Source organism: Pelodiscus sinensis, chromosome 23 (genome assembly GCF_049634645.1).
Source record: "Pelodiscus sinensis isolate JC-2024 chromosome 23, ASM4963464v1, whole genome shotgun sequence".
Lineage (NCBI taxonomy): Eukaryota > Metazoa > Chordata > Testudines > Trionychidae > Pelodiscus > Pelodiscus sinensis.
In genome coordinates this window covers 19,186,498-19,207,907 of record NC_134733.1, presented here as the reverse complement: position 1 = coordinate 19,207,907, position 21,410 = coordinate 19,186,498, and the positions used below count along the sequence as shown (strand labels likewise).

At 48.5% G+C, this 21,410-nt stretch overlaps 1 protein-coding gene across 2 annotated transcripts in view; it reads right to left on the bottom strand.

Moving 5' to 3' along the window:
• Positions 1-21,410, bottom strand: part of SKI (SKI proto-oncogene) — a 159,984-nt gene that overhangs the window by 6,958 nt on the left and 131,616 nt on the right. The window contains exons 2-6 of one of the 2 annotated variants that reach the window (XM_075906853.1): positions 11,884-12,009; positions 11,229-11,344; positions 7,365-7,633; positions 6,225-6,526; positions 3,564-3,794 (exon numbers count right to left, since the gene is read on the bottom strand). In XM_075906853.1, the coding sequence (XP_075762968.1) occupies positions 3,564-3,794; positions 6,225-6,526; positions 7,365-7,633; positions 11,229-11,344; positions 11,884-12,009 (1,044 nt within the window). The remainder of the gene's footprint in view (positions 1-3,563; positions 3,795-6,224; positions 6,527-7,364; positions 7,634-11,228; positions 11,345-11,883; positions 12,010-21,410) is intronic. The other variant, XM_014571564.3, reaches the window with a different exon arrangement.

Here is a 21,410-nt window from a genome sequence, read left to right as displayed (position 1 = left end):
CGTCAGTGCTTTTCCGGAAATTCAAGCGGCCAGTGTAGACAGCTGGCAATTTTTTCCGGAAAAGCTGCTGATTTTCCGGAAAAACTTGCCAGTCTAGACACAGCCTGCTTGTATGAGGTGAAGGGAAAATACCATTTCTTTTGTTTCTTTTTCACAGTGCAAATATTTGCAATAAAAAATAAAGTGATTGTAACTGAAATCAATATATGTAAAAAATGTCAAAAATATTTAAATAGACAGTATTCTATTATTAATAGCATGATTAATTTTTTAAATCATGTGGTTAATAGCAATTAATGCTCTTAATCACTTGGCAGCCTTAGTAAATAGGTTGAGAACCATGCAAGAGGATCACAGCAGCCTCTTTTGGCCTCAGAGTGCTGAAGTAAAAGCTAAACTGGCAGCTGATCAAACTCGTTTTTTGACCAAAGCGAGCTGAATGTAGCTGCTGGGCCATAAACTGATGCTGAAAAGGCTGCTGGGCTTCCCACACAGGAATGGGGCCAGACAGCCCCTGGCTCCTTACTCAAGAGAGGAAGGGTTAGCACCTTGCAGACAGGGAGAGGGTTGTGCTCAGAATCTGGGGCTTGCCAGTTATGCTGCAGTGAGAAGACGTACCAGCATCGAGTGTCAGTCTGTGACAATCCTCGACAACCCCAGGAGCAGCTCAGCTCCTCGCTGACTTGGACCCCATCACCTCGGCATGCAGGGGTATAGAGGAGGAGGACTGTGCTGACATGTCTACTGTAGCTTAGCTCAGTGGCAGAGGTGACACAAACCATCTACAGCCCCCTGGCATGGCATGGGAAAATGAATGCCTTGCCTTCCTGGGGCCAAAATCAGACAGCTACTCTGAATGTGGCCCTGTAGGCGTTCCGGGGCCAACTTGTCACGCCCTTCACTAGGAGACTGCCCCCTGAACTCTTTTAAAGCCCTGGTGACAAGCCCATGCCTGGTTGTATTATGTTTTCTCGTGCTTGTCGGATGCTAGTTTCGGACTAAACCTGGCAAAAGAACTGTGGTTTCTTTGAAATCAATAACAAATTATGAAAATGCATGCACACGGACTCGCTCTCTTGCTCTTCCTGTGCAGGTCTGTCAGCTACAAATGAAGGCCTAAGGACAGAGCATCTAAAATTTTCAGAAGCTCTTGTGTGTGTGCAAGTCCCATTGAGGTTCTCCAACATTTCTAGCCTCTTTAGTCACTTGTGACTATTTTAGCCTTCGGCTTCTAAGTCAGTTAGGTACTTTTGCAAGTGTTAACCCCTCGTGCTAGATACGTGTCTCTGAAAACCCCACTACTGGGGGAATATTATGGGTGATGAAAAAAAAAAGTTAAATTTTCATTCTGAGCAAAATGCAAGAGAGGACACACCTGCAGCTCATGCAAAGCTCTAGCCAGTAAGCAAAGTGTTTATTTTATCTGCATGGCCTGTCACCTTGGGTTTTTTTGTTGTTGCCGTTCTTGCCAAAGTGGAAGTCAGTTTCAGGTAACGCCCATGCCTCAGCACTCAGTCTGGGTATGTTTAGTCTGGACACCTCTTATCAGTGAGACATCCCGTGATGCTAGGGAGGAAGACCACATCATTTCCTGCTTCTGGTCTCCTGGTTAGGCATGTCTCAGAGCGGTACATGCCGACCACTCCCCTTCCCGTTATTGAGAGCCAGGGTTAGACAAATTTAGGTTGTTGCTTTTTGCTTTTTTCCCTTTTAAAGAGACTCTTTGAAAGGCTGCAGTTTTAAGTTTTGATAGTTGGGCAGAATGACCTGCAAATCCAGCCTCTAAGGAGGGGATGTGTGTATAACGCCATTAGATATCATCTCATGGCAACAAACCTATGTGGATCTATGATCTAATCCTCTTGTAGTTCAACTGCATGCTGCTTATATAGTCTTTGCACAGATGCTGTTCTGTGTCGGCTTATCTCTAGCAAAAACCATTAGGAATTTGCCCTCAAAGGATGCTAACACAGCATGAAACTGAATGCTTTCTGGAAGTTTTGGTGGAAGGATGGGCGGAGGTGGGGGTGGGGGGAGGGAGGGAGGGATAGGAAGTTAGTGTGGGGAGAGGAACTGTGGCAGGAAGGCAGCTGCTTGGACTGGGAGTGAAACCTGCCCCATTTCACTCCTGTGCTCTAGGCTCTCTCTGACCCAGCTCCCTTATTAACCATTTATTCACCAGACTCTTGCACAGAGAACTGACAGGGTTTGGCAGAAGGTGGTCAGGAGTGAGCAGGTCCGAATAAGGCTAGATGGCAGTACTGGAGGCCACTGGGGAGGAGTGTTACTTGGGGTTTGTTTGGGTTTTTTTGGGTTTGTTTGTTTTTTTTGAGAGGGCTAATGAAGAGCATGGGGCGCTGTTCTTTTATGGGGAGGAAATTAGGGGCCAATCAGGTTGTTCGATTGCAGGGAAGAAGGGGCCAAGCATTGCAATGAGATCCTTTTGACTGCTGCCATTCTGCTCTCAGATAAGCTGGGGACTTGGGACAGCGGAAGGCCTGGCATTTCACATGCCCTGCAAGACCAAGACACCACCAGGCGACTTAAGGACGTGCAGCTTGAGCTCCTGGGGCTTGTGGCTTTAGCTGTCAGTAAGTTACTGACTCATTTGTTAGAAAAGAATCAGGCTGGGAGGAGGGAAAGGGTGTGAGCGTGTGGGGGGAGGTGTTTTAATAAGCTGAAAGGGCATAAGACATGCTTACAGCAAAACACTCCTGCTGGCTCATGGCTATAGGCAAAATTCCTTCCCACTGGTGAAGTAAGGCCATGCGGCCTGAGCTACTCCTAGCCTCCTGAATCTGCAGGTGATTGCTAGGGAAACCCTATTATGGAAATCTAGGGGACTCAACTTAGTACTCTCAATAGATGAAATCAGCCCTGTGTAGAAGGACAGAACATGACCCATGGGGCTCAACAGGCACGGCAGAGGTGCCAAAACCAGTGAATTTCACCTGGCAGGAATATTCTTGGCACAGCCTCCAGCTAAAAGGTTTGCACTACAAAGTTTGGCCGTGTGCATGACCTTGCTCAAACTGGGGGAGTATTTGCACAGGCCCCAAGGAAGAATGGGTTTGTGCGTAAGGCCCTGGACTGGGCCTCAAGAGAGTTGGCTTCAATTCTCTGCTTTCTCACAGGCAATGTTCCCTTTAATCGTTTCTATCCATGCATGGAAGAAATTTTGTCATGTGCACCGAGGCATATGTGAATGTGCACCTGGAGAAACACTAACCTCGCTGCTCTGCTAATCAGCTGGGCAGTACTGGGATCTTTCATGAGGGGCCGCATAAGTGCACAGCTTACAGGGAACACCCGTCACAGACTCCCTACGTGACCCAGGCAAGCCACTTCACCTCTCTGTGCCTCAGTTCCCCATCTGTAAAATGGGAGAAAATTCCTCCCTACACCCAAATCCTACAGAGGGGCAGTAGAAGTGCTAGAGGGGCAGAGAATAGCCCTAACGGGGTCAAGAGGTGTACAGACTGAAGAAGGATGGCACTGACTAGCCCTAGAATGTGGAGAGCAGTCGCTCGCGTGCCCATCAGCTCTCAAAGGCCTGGCCTTACCTGGGCAGAGTACTTGGCCCGCAGCCTGCCTGCTTCACATCCTTTGTCGCACACCCGGATCTGCCTGGCTTGCTCCAGTTCCCGCTTTAGTCGTATCCGTGACTCATTGGCTTCTTTCATTTTCTTCTCGTTCTCAGCTCTAAGACGTTCGATCTCTTTCCTCAAGTTGCGCTTTGCCTCGGTGGCCTCTCTCAGCTTCTCCTTCTTTGCCACGCGCAGGAACTCTAGTTCCTGGAAAGCACAAAAAGTGACAGGGTTCCTCAGGGACTGGGGCAGCTCAGACAAGATTACAGCAAGGCAGTGGGTTCAATAAAAGGAAGAGAAGTTCCTGGAAGTTAGGTACGTCAATTGCTACTAGCCACTCTGGTCAGGGATGCAATCCCTGTGCTCTGGATTTCCCTAAACCTTTGACTGCCAGCAGCTGGGACCAGATGACAAGGAGTTGCTGTTTGCCCATGTCTGTTCATTCCCTCTGAAGCATTTGGCACTGGCCACTGTCACAAGACAGGATACTGGGTTAGATGGACACGGGTCTGCTCTTATGTTATAAGGGACGCTGGAAAGGAGAGATGGACCTAAACCAAATCCTAAGATCCAAACACCACTGCATTGTGGGGCCAGAGCCGGGGTGGGAAGGAGAGAAAGAAGCTGCAATCTGAACCTGGCTCCCAATTTTGCAAATGACCAAATTCTTCTATTGGACCAAACCAAAAGCCTTGGACAAATTTACCCTGAACTCTGGGGCTTTCAAAAAGCCAAACCTGATTCAAATTTTGCATCTTGACTGCCAAGCAAAATGGCCGCCACCGTTAAAGGCTGCATGATGAATTAGTTAACTCTTTTGGAGCATCCGCTGCTTGTGCTGAATGCGGCACTGCCTAAAAGCAACTATCATATCATGAAGGGGCAAATGGGTTAACCCTACTGGCTGCCCTTGATCTGGAAACAGGAAGCAGAGGGTGCACAATGCTAGGACAATGAAGGGCAAAACTGGCCAAGAAAGGCTTTCAACAGCTGCTCCATCGCAGCCAGCCAGGAAGATACTTGTGACGAACCTAAAATTAATTTAATTTCTAACATTAAGAAATTCGGAAGCACCCGAAGACTTGATTGCTAATATCCAAACAGTTTGGTTAAACTTGCACCCCTAAGCCTATTATATACTATATGTATTGCATGACTCTGAAGCAAAAACTGACTCTGATCTGGCTTTTTAAAGGGTTAAATTAAATGAACACCACTTTTCTCTCTCTCCAGAAACTGGACTTCCTCTCTGTCAGAGGCAAACCCTCCCAGAAACGTGTCTCTGTTAAGTAACACGCTGCAGTCGGGTCATGGGAAATTCACTCCTTTGACAATCTCACTTCCCAGCCAGGCCATTGTTAGCTCAACCCCGACATGGGGGGCGCGCATGCACGTCCGCCCTGGCTCTGTGGAATCGGAAACCGAGCGCTGCCAAAATGGAAACTCATGGCCAGACACCCTCCCCATTCCTAGTCTGACACACTCCTTTGCTTGATTATTCCTGCACAGCTCAAGGTGGGTTCAGCACCTGTTTTACGTAAATGGGGTTTGTTTTGTTTTGATCTAAATCTTCTCTGAAACACAAGGAAATCAAGTGGCTTGCCCCCAGGGCACATGGAGTGAGTGAGCAGCTCTGGCTGCCTGGCTCCTGCCTCTGGAGAGCTGGCCCTGCAACCCGTGATACAGAAAACTTCCTTCTAGGAGCAGCAGGATGATGTGAGAGCATGGGCCACAAAACTGGTCCTAATGCAGGACCAATAGGTTGGGCAGACTCGGGTTCAAATATGAATCAGGTTCATCCAGGACCTTTCTCCTGCGACGGAGCCTGTGATAAAACGCCTAGGTTCTCATGTTGCTTTTTCTTGGTGCAAAGCCTTTCTGCAAGCAAATTATGCCTGTATCTGAGCCACCGGTCCCCTAAACCTGGCATTTGTTGGCTGACAAACACATGTGCCTGCTTTCAGCAAACAGCAAAAGGCTCTCTGCTGCCTCTGCTCCTACTTCTTTATGCTAAAAATAGCAGGTCACTCCTGGTTAGAGAAAATATCCTGCTCCACTGAACTAGATGTACACTATCACCTAGTTATGCTCCGACTAGTTACCAGGTAGCTCTGCTTCAAATGGAGCATCCCATGAGGGAGACTGGTCCCTGGTTACTAGCACACAGATGTAGACAACTGACTCTAGATTGACAATCCCAACTCCCTCTCTCCCTGAGCGTGTCAATGCTATGCCCTGCCAAAGTACGCCTGGGTTGGAGAATGGGGAACATGACAGACTCCCCATCAGACAGAAGCTCTCAAGGGGCCCCTCCTGGGAGAGAGAAACATGCACAGTGAAAACAATTTTAACTCGGCGGGACCCGGCCAGCTTTTCAAAGGGAAATGGGAGAAATGATTTGGTTTTGATTAGAAAGTTGTGACTCTCTTTTAAACAGGGACAGGTAGCATGTGTGAAACTAGGCAAAGCTCCCATATTCCAGGCATTGCCCTTTTCTGTTTAGAACCAGAACCCCAGAGACTGCCGCTGACATTGTGGGAAGGCAGATTAATTATTTTCAACGTCAGACTAGCCAACGGGTTCCCCTGGTGGAGGACATGCACACAGTGACCACAGGAAACTCTTGCCCATTAGTACCTGGTGCAAGCTGCGTTTAGCCTGCAAGGCAGCGTTTAGCTTCTCTTCCTGCTTCACCCTCATCTTAACCACTTCATGGAGGAATTTCTCTTTGGCTTCTTTAGTATCCAGGCCACTGTCCAGGGCCTGCCTTAGATGCTCCAGTTCAGCTTCCAAGCCGCTGTTGTGAGACTCAGCATGGGCGGCAACCTCAAAAGAGTTGCTGATGATGGCCGTGGTTTGCATTCCAGGGGAGCTCATGTCCTTCGCAGAGCTGGACGAAGTAAAGGATGGGGAAGAGAGCGAGGACAGGGACGAGGTGACTGCAAACAAAACACACATACCCTGAAAGTTAGCAAAGGTGCATTTTACATTCAACGCCGCATCAGTTGGCAGGGGCTGAGACCCTCCGAAAAGGAGGAACCACGCTCAAGGAATGTTTTATGCCTGATACCGGACGGATGATGGAAATGCAAATCTAAGCAACGCTCAGGGCTGCAGGGCTCCCACCAAATTCTCCGTGGAAGTTCTGTTTTAAGCACAGACTTCGGGGTTTAGCTGCATGCAATTCTCTGCACTCTCCCTCTGGAGAACACTTCCACTGCTTTGGGGAAGAACTGGACAGGGATATCCTGCTAGTCTTGGTGCAATTTCACCCAGTGCAGAGCCGCCTCACCACCTAAGGTGTGCTGCTTAAGGGCTGATCCTAGCCTGGCTGAAGTTAAGCCATCCCCAGAGGGCTAAAGTGGGCCTGTCACCCATTGTAATGCAAGTGTGAGGAGTTGTGGCTTGTGCTTTTCTAGGGGAGTCCACCTGGGGTGCCTTCCATTTCTCTGTGTCTCACTATTTACGGCTGGGATTTTCAGAGGGGCCTCAGAGAGCTGCGTGCAAGGGGGCTGGGACAATTTCTGCAGTGGGGGGACTGAAAGCCACTGAACTAAACTGTAAATCCTGCACATAATGGAAACCACTTCAAGCCAGGGGCTGCTGCAGCACCCCCCGCACTCCTAGTTTCAGCACTCCTAGTTTCAGCACCTATGGCTGGGTTTGAAGACCACATTAAGGACTCATCTCCCACAGGAGTTTAACTTCCTTGGACTCTTCTGGGAACCCAAAGTCCAAAATTATTCCAGGGGGAAAAAGTAAAGGCAGGTAACTCACACTTACATTCCTCCCGGGTTTCTACTTCAATCTCTGCTTCTGATTCTTTGTCCTCTTCGGTAGCAGTGACAGTGGCTGCGGCTTCCAGGACGGCTGGGTTGTCTGCAGTCAGCTTCCTTTTCCGGGGCTGGACTGGGCTGCTCAGTGGTTCACTGTTCCGTGACACCACCGTGGCACATGGGGAATTGCTTACAATCTTCTGCTGAGCAGGAGGCGCGAGAGCCACGTTGGGGGCCACAGAAGTCTCGAAACTTTTGTAGGAGTAAAAACTGTGCAGAAAGGAGGAAGTAAAAGAAAAAAAGGCAAAATGTTCAGTCCCATTTGTGCCTTCAAAGTGCCTCTGAACCAGCATCTTAGACTGAGGCTATGGCTACACTGCTGCTTTTTCTGGAAGAAGATACGCAAATCATGCTATCATTTGCATATCTTCTTCCGATTCTTTTTGTGGAAGAGGTTTTGCCGCTATTTGGCCCCTTCTAGAAAAAACCCATCTTTCGCAATACCCCTTATTCCTCGTAAATCGAGGTTTACAGAGCCTTGCGAAACAGGGTTTTTTTTCTGACATTTGGACCCATCTATACAGGGCCAAATAGCGGCAAAAGCTCTTCCGCAAAAAGAATCAGAAGAAGATATGCAAATGTGAGCACTATTTGCATATCTTCTTCTGGAAAAAAACGGGCAGTGTAGCCATAGCCTGAAAAAGGCCAGATTCTTCACTGGTGTAGCTCCATGGGACTGCATTGATTTCAATCCTGATTTACACTAGTTGAGGATTTAGCCCTATGATGTCCACCCATTAAGTGCTCCATGGTCTTCTAAGTGCACATAAGCTGCCCTCAGTGCATAGGGTTAAATATTGTGAACGCAGAAGAGACCAGACCCTCACGTCTCCCACATGCTAAATGCGGTTTCTATATTTTGGTCTCTGGTGCGTTAGGGATTCTTCCAAGAGATGATGCTTTTACATCTAACTACCCACAATTGCCTTCCAATTTTTGAGATTGCTGGAGAAAAGCCTTTAGAGTGCCAACAACATTTTGTAGTGTATAATTAATTTCTCCACATCACATGTACGTGAGTGTGTGTATATATATATATTATATTCAATGAACTCTGTTAAAAAACATTACGACTGCAATGTCAAGCACACAAAAAGTTGAAAGGTCAATGGCTTGGCCTTACAAGCTTGCCCATGTAACCTTAATTCAGTCCCCCTTGTATATATGCAATGTGAGACAATCCTTAATCATATGTTACAGTCTCTACTTTGCATGTGCAAACGAAGATTTTTGAGGCTTACAACTGCCAAATTTGGATGAATTTTCACAAGGACAGCAAGACACATGCTTGAAATCAGGGTGACTCCCCAGCCAAGTTCCGTTGGCTTTTTCAAAGCACTGAGTACAAGAGTGTTATATAGATATATACAAATCTTATAACAATTTGTTAATACGAGCAAAACAATGTATTTTCCCAACCGTTTCAGCTGAAACTTTTCCAAAAAATTCAGTCTGAGGCAGACAACTGGCACAACAGTTTTCAACCTGTGCAGTTAAAATTTGGCAAAGTTATAAACAACTGAAAACAGGGACTTATAATGGAAAGTGTCAGGCAACCTCAAGTATTGGTAGAGCTATCACCACTGCCTAGATAGGGACCAATTCTGATCACTGCTTGTACCAGTGTAAATCAGGAGTAGCTACTGCCCTGTTATAAAACCAATATGAAAGCAGAATCAGGGTCCGTAACAGTAACTTTCCAAGGACAGTTGTCAAATCCTCAGCGGCACCATTTGTACACGCAACAGCAACTGGACATGTAAAAGATGGGTACACATACAAAGAGCGCAGACACTGACATGCACTGAACACAAGCACAGACTGCAGTTCCAACTTCAACTCTCTTTATAAGTCTGGACCTCCGGGTGTCAATGGAGTGTACTATGGGCAGATCCTACTGTAGTTACCGCTAAACCAACACTCCTATGCATGCAGAATCACATGGATCTGAGCATCTTTGTACATGTACAGATCCTTTTACCTTCCACAAAACGACAGAACTGTGCAGGAGGGAGAGGGAAAACCAATTGAAACAAAAATCTAAATGGCCAGGTTGGAATGACCACGAAGGCATCAGGTGTGTATGGCAGTAGAGTTGATCTTAGGGGCAGGCAAGCCAGGTGGCTGCCCAGGACTGCCAGAGACATTCAGCAATTAAAAGGGCCGTGACTGCATCCCCCCCCCCTTTTTTTTTGCTCAACAAATTTTCACCAATTGATTAGGACAAGCCCTGTGTGGCAGTGCTAGGTAAGGTCATGGAAACCTCTCCAAGAATAACTAGGGATGGGATGGGGGGTCCTTGGAGTCCTAAAGGGTGGGCTGATGCAGGTGGACTGAAGGTTTAAAGTCAGAAGGATGGGACCAATGGATGCTGGGTATCTGGAGTCTATTCCCAGCTCTGCCACTGATGTACCTGATGGAGTTAGCAACTTTGTTTCCCCTTCCAATTGTTTTTCTGAACTGTTTAGATAGTGCGCTCTTAAGGGGCAAGGATTTTTCTCAGTGGATGTTTAGTGCCTAGTATAATGGGGCTCCAATCTCTGGTGTTGCTGTAATAATAACAACACCACCACCTAATAAACAGCAAGAAGAGTGGCTTTAGAAGCTAATTTAGTTCATTCCCATAAGTGGAAGGCCTGTTAAATTCTGAAACACTACAGCTTGAATCTCTCTAGTTCAGCACTCTCTGGTCTGGCAACATCTGTGGTCCGGTATGATTTCAGTTCTCCAGATGTCCACTTATCAGGGCTGTGGCCAAGTTTCCCACAGTCCCATAAAGTTTGTTTACAGCCCCCAGTCTTGGCTCTGTGTTCTGTGCAGTTATTTAGCTCTAATTTATGCCAAATGTCTTCTAAGAGCCCAGCAAACAGTGGCAGTGTTGGTAATGCTACTACGCAATATTGACCTCCCGTAGTCTGGCATTCTCTGGTTTGGCACCAGGGTGCCAGACTAGAGAGGTTCCACTGGCAGTACACTAATAAAACGGGTTTAGGACCTGGTTTGTTAGGAAGTGTGAAATCGAGATGTTTAGAAGGACAAAGCAAACTGATGCCATGAGTTTGAGCGTTACAGCAATATCTCAGTATAATTCAGCCCAAGGGACAAGGCTGTAGAGACAGTAAATTTAATAGATGATTACTGAACAAAAAAAGGGTGAATTTAAGGCATGTGAAATGTGCTCTATAGAAGGTGGAACAACACACATAGCAGTAGTGGACGCTTCCATGCATTGCCCTGACCAGGGTGTCTCAAATCAACTCCCATGAAATCCCTTATATGGCCAAGAGATGGTTTGGGCTCCATGGCCCATTCAATCCATGGAATTTCTGCTGACACTGCCAACAAGCGAGCCCATGTGACAGGAGCACCTGTATGCTACTGACCTGGGCGGAGACCACCCGATTTCACAGGGGGCAACTAAGAGCGGCCTGGTGATCACAGCTGGTCCCTACCAGCTTGGAACAGTTGCCAGCCAGGGCCAAGCCATCTTTAAATAGTAGATGGGTAAGACACAAAATGCTTTTGTCTTTGCACCACCAAACTAGCAACACAGATCCTTCATTTTGCAAACTTGTGAGACACGTTTCACTCAAGGTAACTGAATTACTGAATGCATAAATACTGCCACTTTCTTGTTTTCCCTCCCTAGAATCACTGGTGGCTGCAAATGTTTTCACTGCACTACCAGCAGACTACTTGAACCAAACACGGTCACTAATATCAGTGCAAGGGAACATCCACAAAGGAGATAGCTCTCATAGAACATCGATTCGCCCTCCCACCCCATGGGCCCAAGTCTTCTTACCTGTCTCGGATCAACATGGGAAGATGTGTGGAGAGCTCTTTCTCATTTGCTGAAACCGCGGGGGACCAAGGCCGGAAAGCAGAGAGGCGCTGACGGGGATGGACACAACCAATGCTCTGCAAAGGCGGGAAGGAAAGAAAGGAAGAGAAAAAACAAACAAAAACTGGTCACCACTGAGTACATTGCAAAGGAAAGTTACTGACATGTGCGCGCACTTGGGTTCTGTTACCTCTCACACAATTCCTCAGCAGGGGCAGCTGGCTGGACCTAACTGCTTATCGCTTTTCACCAGAGGAGCAGAATTGGATGAGAATTAAAGTCCCATCCAGTTGTTGCTTGCCAACAAATATGTGGTTTGCAAGAGACTGTCTGGGACTCCAGGGCCTTTCAGGATTCCCATATGGCTGAGGCATCAAGAACCTGCTTGTTTCATTCCACAGCCACGCCACTGCTCACTGAGCGGCAGCGGCAGAAGGGGAAGGGCACCGTAACTCACTGTCCCTCGGGGAAAGCAGAGAACATCTTTCATTGAGAAAGCATGGGCCAAAGCCATCTTTGGTGTTGGTCCCACTGGCTTCAAAGGAGGGACCAAGCACAAATTGCTTCCCACCAATCGACTTTAAGCAACAAGGCAAGTGTATTACTTGAGAGTCACCTTATTGGATGAACCAGACAAGGACCGCAACCAACTGGATTGCTTTTCCTTCTCAGCAGAAGTTGGAGATTGGGAAGCAGAGTCATCAATTTTGGGCTTTTTGGAAGCAGGAGGATCTGAAGAGACCTGAAAGGAAGAGGAGGAGAGGGAGCAGAGATTTACTAATTATTCTTTGCATAGTCAATTTGGTGCCAGGATAAAAGGTGATATTTAAAACAAATATTGATCTTTCCCCGCAATCCCTTGAACAGAACTGTCATTTCATGACTACACCGTGGAGAGCTGCAAATGGAAAGAGACAAAGGGAAAGAGACAAATGTATTCCAGGGCACAACACTGGCTTCATTCATTCATTAAAGCATAAATGGCAAGACACAACGTTACGATACAAGGGCTAAAATGAAGTGTAAATATAACTTAGCTATTCACACGGTGCCTCTAAGAAGTATCTGCCTTTTTTATTATTATTGTATGCAGAAAGGTAAATTTTAATGTGGTTCCTGAATTGGAAAGATTATTTTAAATGAGAACAGAGCAGACTTTGTTATTCTGTTTGCAATGGTTGTTATGCCGATGACTTCACTACCCCACAGCTGCAGTGGATTCTGGGGGCGCTGCCAAGAGCTGCTTTGCCTTTTCCACAAGTGCCTCAGCTTGGCCTATAAATCACCCTCAAGCATAAAATAGTCCTTTGGCAAGCAGGACCCCTTTCCTTCAACACCACGAAGAAATACAATTCCTACAGTCCCAGGGTGGCTTGCAAAAAAATTGGTAACTACTGGTTTCACTGGTGTGCGGGGGATTCCGGACTGAGGCATGGCCAGCACAAACACGGCTAGCGGACGGGCCCTGGACCTCGTTCTGCATGAAGAGTACAAATAATAAAACAAGAACACACCAACTTTCTTTCTGGGAGTTGGAAAACTCGTTCCTTTTCCACATTGCTGTCCAACAAGGCTCTTATTAAGAGGCAGCACAACAGAGCAATCTCCAGCAATAATCCCAAGACTGTGTGTTTATACAGAGCTTTTTCGTCCCTTGATTACAAAGCATTAGACAAAGGCAAGTAAGTGTCACTGAGATTTTTCACAAGTGTCCACTGATTCTGGGTGTACAAGTTGAGGCCCCCTGGAAGAGGCCTGGTTTTTAGAGGGCACGTGTTCAGTAATATCTGAAAATCAGGCCCCTTGAAGGCATCTGAAGTTGAGCACTCAAAAAAAAGTCACCCCATGCCATAGTGCCCTGCAAGCTTGTGTGCTTGGGCAGCCACCCAGGAGAGATTCAAATGTCTGCCAGCTGATTAGCAGAGTGTCCACAGCTGGCAGCATATATTTCTCCTAGTGGTACACATCTGCACATGCCTCAGTGCACATAACAAAATGTATTCCACACATGAATGGAACAAATTAGAGGGAAAATTGCCAGTAGCCACTATTCTTGGAGATCATGCATGGAGTAACTGACCCACTGTTCACGAAGGATGTTCCAGGCAGAGTTGAGATTCAACCTCCCTTCTCCAGACATCCAGGCCACTTCCCTGTCCACTCTGCTCACAGCAAAACCTAGAGTTAGACCCTTAGTAGCCTTAATTTGGAGATAACTCTGACCGCCACTGCACGATCAAATCTGCTGCTTTTATGGGTGCCAGAGCAGCCTGGCAGATCTGTAGCTCAAGCTAACCAGTCTCTAGTTAATGCCAGTTCATCTGGCAGGCTGCTCGTGGTCTTTTACGGCCTGATTCGTGCTGTATCATTAAACCCAGCACGGACCTCTTACTACTGCATTCCAAGGTGAGCTCGCGGTGGGGGCGCCTTCCCAAACACAGCAGATGAGGTACGGTGTATGCGTGAGTAACCAAGAGTGCAAAATTAGCCCGGGCTGGTGCCAAATACCAATGTCAATGGATTTGCAAGGGCTTCTTTTGGCTCAGCGCCAGCCTTTTATATCTTTGGGCTGAGTCTGGAAATGTCCGTGCTGCGGCCCCTCCTCCTCCGCCAGCGCGAAAGGGGCACTCTGACATGCCTTCCGCGGAAAGCACCGGGCAGCGGGTGGGGGGAAAAGGTTCGCTGCTGCTCTCAGAGACGCTGTCTGTGCAGAAGCAGTGACAGCATCAGAATGGTATTTGGCAGGCGAGGCGGGTCCCAGCCCTATCCACTGGGGATGGTGAGCAATGTGGGGAGGGGAGAGGAAGGGGCCTGGAATGAAAGAGGCAACAGGTGGCAAGACTCAGCAGAAGAGACCAGTCATCTCCCCCCCCCCCCCCCCCCCCAAATCAGCGCTACCCGCTCAGCTGCAGAAGAACATTCTGTTCAGGCAGGAGGGAGGACAGCCACCCCGGGCCCAGCATTGTGCACCCGCGGACAGCACCCTAATGGACTTGAACCCGGGGCCAGTGCAAAACCAAATAGCTTCTGGGGAGTGGGGAGCAAAGTGCCAAGACTTAAAGAGGCTGGAGGAAAGATATTTATATAGAATCCCTCATTTGCATTTTCAAGGGACAATGCGTCTCCTTTCTTCTTCTCCACCCTCCCCGTTTGTCCCCCTCCCATCCAGGCTGATAGCCAAGGCCGGGGGAAAGGGGCAGGGGGGAGCCCAAGCGGCACAAAAGAGAAGTAAACCAGCAAAAAATCCCTGCCCCTCACTGCCAGTAGTCAGCACTGTTCTGTGCACCGGAGCCGGGATGGGGAATCCTGGTAAAACAGGGGCAAAGAAGAAACACACGCACCTCGGTGGGAAGAAAAACACAGACAGACGGACAGACAGACAGACACACGAAAAACAGCTGCTGATAGCCCATGTCGATTGTTCTAAATGAAGCAACATCATCTTCCACCGTGCGGTACTGGCATTTCTGAGAATCTGGGCTGGCTTGTGGGCAGGGCACTGGACTGTGACTTGGAAGCCAGGCAGTCTATTGCACACACCAAGTTGCTGGCACACCTCAGGCAAGTCATGTCACCGCCCTCTGCCTCGGTTTCCCCTTCCACCCTTTCTCCGTCTGCTGCTCAGATTATTAGCTCTCTGGGGCAGAGACTGCCCCTAGGCACAACCGTGGTGACGGGTACTACTGTAACACCACCAGTAATTGCTTTCTCACTCTCCGTGAACAAGGATGACTCAAGAAGCAGAGCTGCTCATGAAGAAGTGGGGATAACGCTTTGAAATCCAAAAAAGCTGGGTCGCTTTTTGTCCCATCACACAATGCCCTGTGGTGTCCCTTCTCCTTACATCCCTATCTGTCTGGGCAGAGCCCCTGAAAATATTTGTTCCCTCCTCAGTGAGCGGCAGCAGCTTTGCCAGGAACCCATCAAAGGCTCATGATCTATAAGTGTCAAAAGCGGTCAACCGATGACCAAGAAGCGCAGCAGAGAGGTCATGTGGGCAGCCAATGAGAAAGCATTACGACATGCCTCTCCTCCAAGCATGACTTTTGCTTTGCAAAGCAGAGTCTGCTGATGAAATAGGCAGAATCTGATCTTCCTACGCCCTGGGAGTGTGAACAACCACTCAAAAAAAATCAGGGTTGAGGAGGTGGACGATGACAAGAAGGGAAAGGACAAAAACACTCGCATAGTATGGACAATATAACGCAAAAGTCTGACAAGGCATGTAGCACAACTCCCCCTTCCATATGATTCACCGACTGTACTCCAGGCTAGGACAGGCGCTCAGCTGGCAATAAATAAGACTGACAAAAGTATCACTCTGTCGCTTTCATCGTGGCCAAAGTAACCGCATGGGGGAGATACGATAGCTCGGTGATGAGCAACCGAGGCTAGTAAGTGGGCTGCATGAGTGGCTCTCCTTCATCTCAGGGGGCCGCAAGATTGTTGTGACCAAGACAGTCTCCCAGGAGAGGGTAGTTTCGCTGCACATCACTTTAGTAATGCTGGTAAGAAAAAAATGACGTGGACAGAAACAAGTGGAATTTTGCAACCCTGAGCGTGGACAGCAGTAAAAATAAAACGTTTCATGGGCTACACCCAGTACCCCAATGGGCAGCAGGTTGCTCATCCCTCCAGTAGATCATGTGGGGATGAAAATTCTTTTATGTCAATCCAAACATCTCCCACATACAAGATGCTCACAGGTGGAATTTAAAAGGGCTTTTCTCCATTCTTGCCCCCCCCCTCCCCCGCCCCACTGATGTGTGCAAGAAATTCTGAGAAGCTTGAAGCAGAAATCGCTGTTTCCTTTACCTTTCCCCCCTTCGCTTGTGTTGCTCAAGAACAATGGTTTGTGATGCTATCATTCCACAGAAGCACTGGGGCTGTTCATGCTAGTTTGGATTTTGGCCAAATGAGCTCCCATTTGACGTGTCATGCTAGCTCGACTAGGTATTGTGTTATCAAAGCATGAAATCAGTGGAGACAACCTTTACCCGCTGCTTCTCAGAAAGATACCCCTCCCTCCTGCAAACTCAATACCACCGAAACACACGGATCAGGAGTTAACTGGCAAGCCCAGCCAGGCACCTGAAAGTTCCTTTTCAGGCCAAGAGAATGAACACGGGGGGCTCGCACACTTGCAAGCCAATCGAGATCATTCCTGGGGGCTCCCTCTGGGATCTACCAGCTAGTTCCTCTCTAGCTGGTTTCCGGCTGGAGGCATTTGGGCTGAGTGGGTGATTTTTGTTCTCCCAGCTTCTCTATTCCCCAAGGGCAGGGGGCAATAAATGGCCTGTAAGCTGGATGCGGTTTTCCAGGGTTAGCCCCCGGCTTTATTTACCAGTGTATCTGCAGGTATGGCCCCTTACAGCTCCCATTGGTTCATCGTTCTCGACCAATGGGATATGCGGGGAATGGTATCCCGGTCTGTGCTGCTTCCTGCAGCTCCCATTGATTGGGAACAGTAATCTGCAGCCAATAGGAGCTGCAAGCAGTGGTACCTGTGGATGCACCGGTACATAAACGGCATCGGCCCACCAGTGGCTAACCGTGGTGAGCCACCTCGGGCTTACAGCCCACATCTGTTGAAGGGTTTTTTTAAAGCACAAAGCAGGAAGTGCTCTAGGTGTGTATGTTCGTGTGTCTGCCTAAGGCCCTGCTGTGATGTGAGCAGCTATCCAGTGGTGGATAAGCTCAAACCTACAAACAAAGCAGTAGCCTCGCTTGGGGCCTAATCCTGAGGGATGCCAAAGTCTATGGGAGCACTTCTCGAATCTGACCCTGTACTCAACAGGCAAACAAGCGCACATGCCTGTTTCTCTGGTCTCTGAAACCAAGCAGCAAACAACCTCTGCAAACCCAACCAGCCAGGGTTTCCTTCTGCCGCCCGTCACTCCAGTTTCCCAGCACCGTGAGGCTATCGATTTACACTGGTGCAAACGAGAGCAGAAATGGGCCTCGTAGGAGCATGAACTTTAGGTGGAGAGTGGTGGGCAGATGGGCAGAAAGATACAAGGCTCCCCAGCTAGGAACACAGGGGTGGATCAGATGGGACCTGCAGGGCTGTCCCTGATTCAAAGAGAACCAACTGAAGGGACCCAATCTCCGATTCAGATCTCACCACAGCCACGTCTAATCCTACCCCAGACCCCCCCCCTGCCGCAACCTACTGTTGTTAAAATGGGGTAAACTCCTGCACATTGCCATGGATTTTTAATCCTTCCCAGGGTGGGTGTGACGGAAGCCGCCCCTCCCCCAGCAGGGGGCAAAAGCAAGTGAGAAAAGAAAAACTCCCGGCTTTTGCTCTGAGTTCAGTGATGCAGGGCAAGGCTGGCCACTATAGCTATTATTGTAGCTTTGAGAATAGCTGACAGGCTGGAAGCAGGTGCAGTGACCCACGCTGCATGGGGTTACCGATTCATCTTTGCATGGAAATCAGACAGTGAAAGGGACGGAGCATGTTCTGTGCGGAGACTGATGAGGCCAGAGGGTGTCTTTCCCCCAACCCTGCCCCTTCCTTTTAAATGGAGCTTGAAACGGATCGGGGACGTGGGAACAATACTAGCAGAAATCACTTTATCTTACTTGGCTGGCAGTGTCTTTGAAGGCTGGACTGCTGCCTGGCTTCATCTGGTTGCAGATGGGCTAAGATTGGCTCCCACCCTTTCCCACTGCCCTGATCAACTCCTCAGATCACTGTCCTAGGTGCGGGGAGAGGGGACAGGCTGCATGGGGCCACTACTGCCACCTAGGGGAAAGCTGAGTCTGCACTAAGGGGGGAAGCAACACCCCCCAGGTTCCCAGACTCCAGCAAGGGCGTGAGAGCGGGAAGGAACTGTGATTCACAATTCCATCCTCTGGCCGCTCAGCTCCGCACCTCTCCTAACACAGGGCTGAGCCCAGAAGGTCCAAGGTCACCATCAAGAATGAATTATTCAGTCCATCGGAGGAGGGAAGGGAGACTGTCAGGAGAGCAAGCCATAGTAATGCACAATTTTTACATGTACATCTACTCACCCCAGAGAGATAGAGGTGCGCAGCTCTGGAGAAGAACTTGGAGTAAATCCTACTGCAACAAGAAATCTATCTTTTTCATGGTTGCTTTAAATGTCCCTCACCACACACACACACACTGATCCAAGAAACCTCCATTTTCATCTCTTTATGTGACCCCTCGAAAGAAGTAGGAACTTGTGTGTGTATGGATCTGATTCTTTATCTCCCAGATACGGGCGTACCTCAGGAATAATGCCTATGAAGTCACAGAGGATGCATTCCCCTGAAACGAGTGGCAGCAAAATCAGAAGAAATAGGCCCATAAATCTATGCAGAGCATTATGGCATATTGTTCACACTGCAGCTTTTGCAAACAGCTCAGTTCAGTTACACCATAAGAAAGGGTGGAGCTTCCTGTCTCGGCAGATACGCCATTCGGGCGTGAAAATTAAGTGGATTTCTGACTAAGGGCTAAAACCACAAGACCAGACGCCAGTCTGATACCGGGTTGAAGAAACCTCAAAGATACCCTTCTTGAGGGGTTCAAAACGTGTCAGACACCAAAAGATAAAAATACATTAAAACTAAAGCAGCAAACAACGGCACGGCACACAATAACCTACAGCATGGGTGTCAGCCTCCTGACCAAATAGGTCAACATCACAGGGCAAGGCTGTGACCCTCTTCAGCTGTACAGCATGAAAGCAGAGGTGTCTGTGAAGCTTATAACTGGCTGCAAATACTAGCATGGTGTGGAGACACAGGGATACTTCTTGACTTGTGGTTTGCACATTTATCCCCAGGCAACTTGTGATCCAGGCACGCACCCAGACAGGAGACCTACCCCGAGAGCGTGGAATGGCTGCAAAGACGATGCTGCAGTATACTGGGACCAAGCAGATACTCACCAAAGAAGCCTGGCCAGTCCTGAAGAATCATAGAGCAACAGGACCAGAAAGGACCTTGAGACGTCATCTAGTCTAGTCCCCTGCATTTATGGCGGGACTAAGTGTTATTTAGACCAAAGTGGGTTGCAACCTCATTTTAATGGGATTCCCAGGGCTGGCTTTAGACTTTCTGAAGTCCTTGGGCTTTGTCCCCTCCCCCCTCCCCCCTCTCCAGGACGTAGGGTATGTCTACACTACCCCGCTAGTTCGAACTAGCAGGGTAATGTAGGCATACCGCACTTGCAAGTGAAGCCCGGGATTTGAATTTCCCGGGCTTCATTTGCATAAGCCGGGAGCCGCCATTTTTAAAACCCCGCTGGTTCGAACCCCGTGCAGCGCGGCTACACGCGGCACGAACTAGGTAGTTCGAACTAGGCTTCCTAGCCGCGCTTCACGGGGTTCAAATTGACTATACAATTACATCCCTAATCAGAATCAGGCGCAACCTGTCAGGCTGCCCTCCCGCAGCAAAAGCTTGGGAGAAAATCTATCACCAGCTACATGGATGACATGCAGCTGACTCCGGATAGGCAAGTCCACGTGGGATTTTGCTAGACAAAACAGAGATCAGGAGCTTCCGCCATTACAAGCCCATGCAGTCACAGCGAGCTCACAGGAAGCCTATGTGCATTCGGCCTTCGCCAGGGAGAAAGATTCTTTCTCCCTTCACCAAAAAGCAAAACCAGCCAAAGAGAAGATCTGAAAGCATCAACCCTTCAGGAACTGCTGCGCTTTCTTTCATCAGAGATGAAAAGTGGGTCAGTGCAACTTTCCTAACCCTTCTGCATGCTGGGTTATTGCAAAGGGCCCCAAGACAGCCTCTGTACGCAAGACATGTCACTCAGTGTCTCCTTGGAAGTCAGGGCCCCCTGGGATCTGTTCTGGCATTGGAAAGGTGTGGTTTAATGATCAGAAATGGGGCCTGTGAGACGTGACTTCTAGGTTCTATTCTAAGCGCTGCTGCTGATTCACTAAAATCACTTCAGTTCAGATCCTTCAGGTATAAAAACAGAGATAACATAACCTCCTTATCCACCTCCAGAGCTCTGTCTTGGAAGAAAGTTGGCACAGGTTGTGTTATTAAGCAGAGCACAACGCCTGTGTTCCCTGTAAGGTGAGTGCTTGGGCAGCCACCCAGGAGATATTCAGGTGCTGTCCAGCTGATTAGCAGAGTGCCCACAGCTAGAAGTATGTGGTGGTGCACACCTGCACATGCCTTGGTGCGCTTACTCAAATTTATTCCGCACATGGATGGACAAATTCCCCAGTGATACCCCTGAGAGTTCCTTTTTAAGGGCCAGAAGGTAGGTTCACACTATTCCACATGTCATCATGACCACACACTGCACAGGCCAAACGGCAGGGTGACTAGGACCCTGCTACAATGGCATGCACCACGTTACCAACAAGCACTCTAAGCTGCTCCTTCAACTCAAGAGTTCAATCCCCAAGGGACACAGGGGTTCAGGTTATAGCCTTCTCCCCAAGCGTTCTTGTGTGGGTATAGTCTCCTCTGACTCGTACCAGTGCAAATCAGGAGTAACTCCATTAAAACATGGAGTCAAACCAGACAGAGCGAACGAGGGGGGAATCAAACCCAGTGTGCTTACTTGGCCCATGCAACGGGCTCCGTAGGCAGCCAAATTATGAACAAACTCCTGCAAAATCCCAAACTAGGCATAGTTCAGATCTGAGTTCCCTTGCACCCACACCCTTTACAACCATGACACGAGCTCCAATCGCTTCCTAGAGGCTTTTGGCAAAGCAGCCTGCTGGTGATTAATACGAAATTAAAGGGTCTCTATCCAGGACTGTACTTTCACAGGGCCTGCAGAAAAATATTTAGTCTGATGCAGACTGATGGCTCCAAATGACCCGTCTCGGTGAAACAGACTGAGCACTGAGCACGGAGCACTGTCATCTGGAGCAGTAGGAAGATTTACTGCAACTTCACTGTACATATTTAAAAGTGCAGAAACTTACTGCATCTAAACACCAGTTCTAGGAAGCCCTTACTACAGCCCCCCCCCCCCTCCCTTTTATTATTACATTTCTGGTTTTGGTGGCAGGAGTCCAGACAGCCAGAGACCAGAGCTCTCCCTCTTCCCCCTCCTGACAGCTCCATTGGAAACATCAAGTATTCATTTTACCCTGTCATTTTGGGAGGCCTGATGACATGAAGTATTTGCTTTCTATT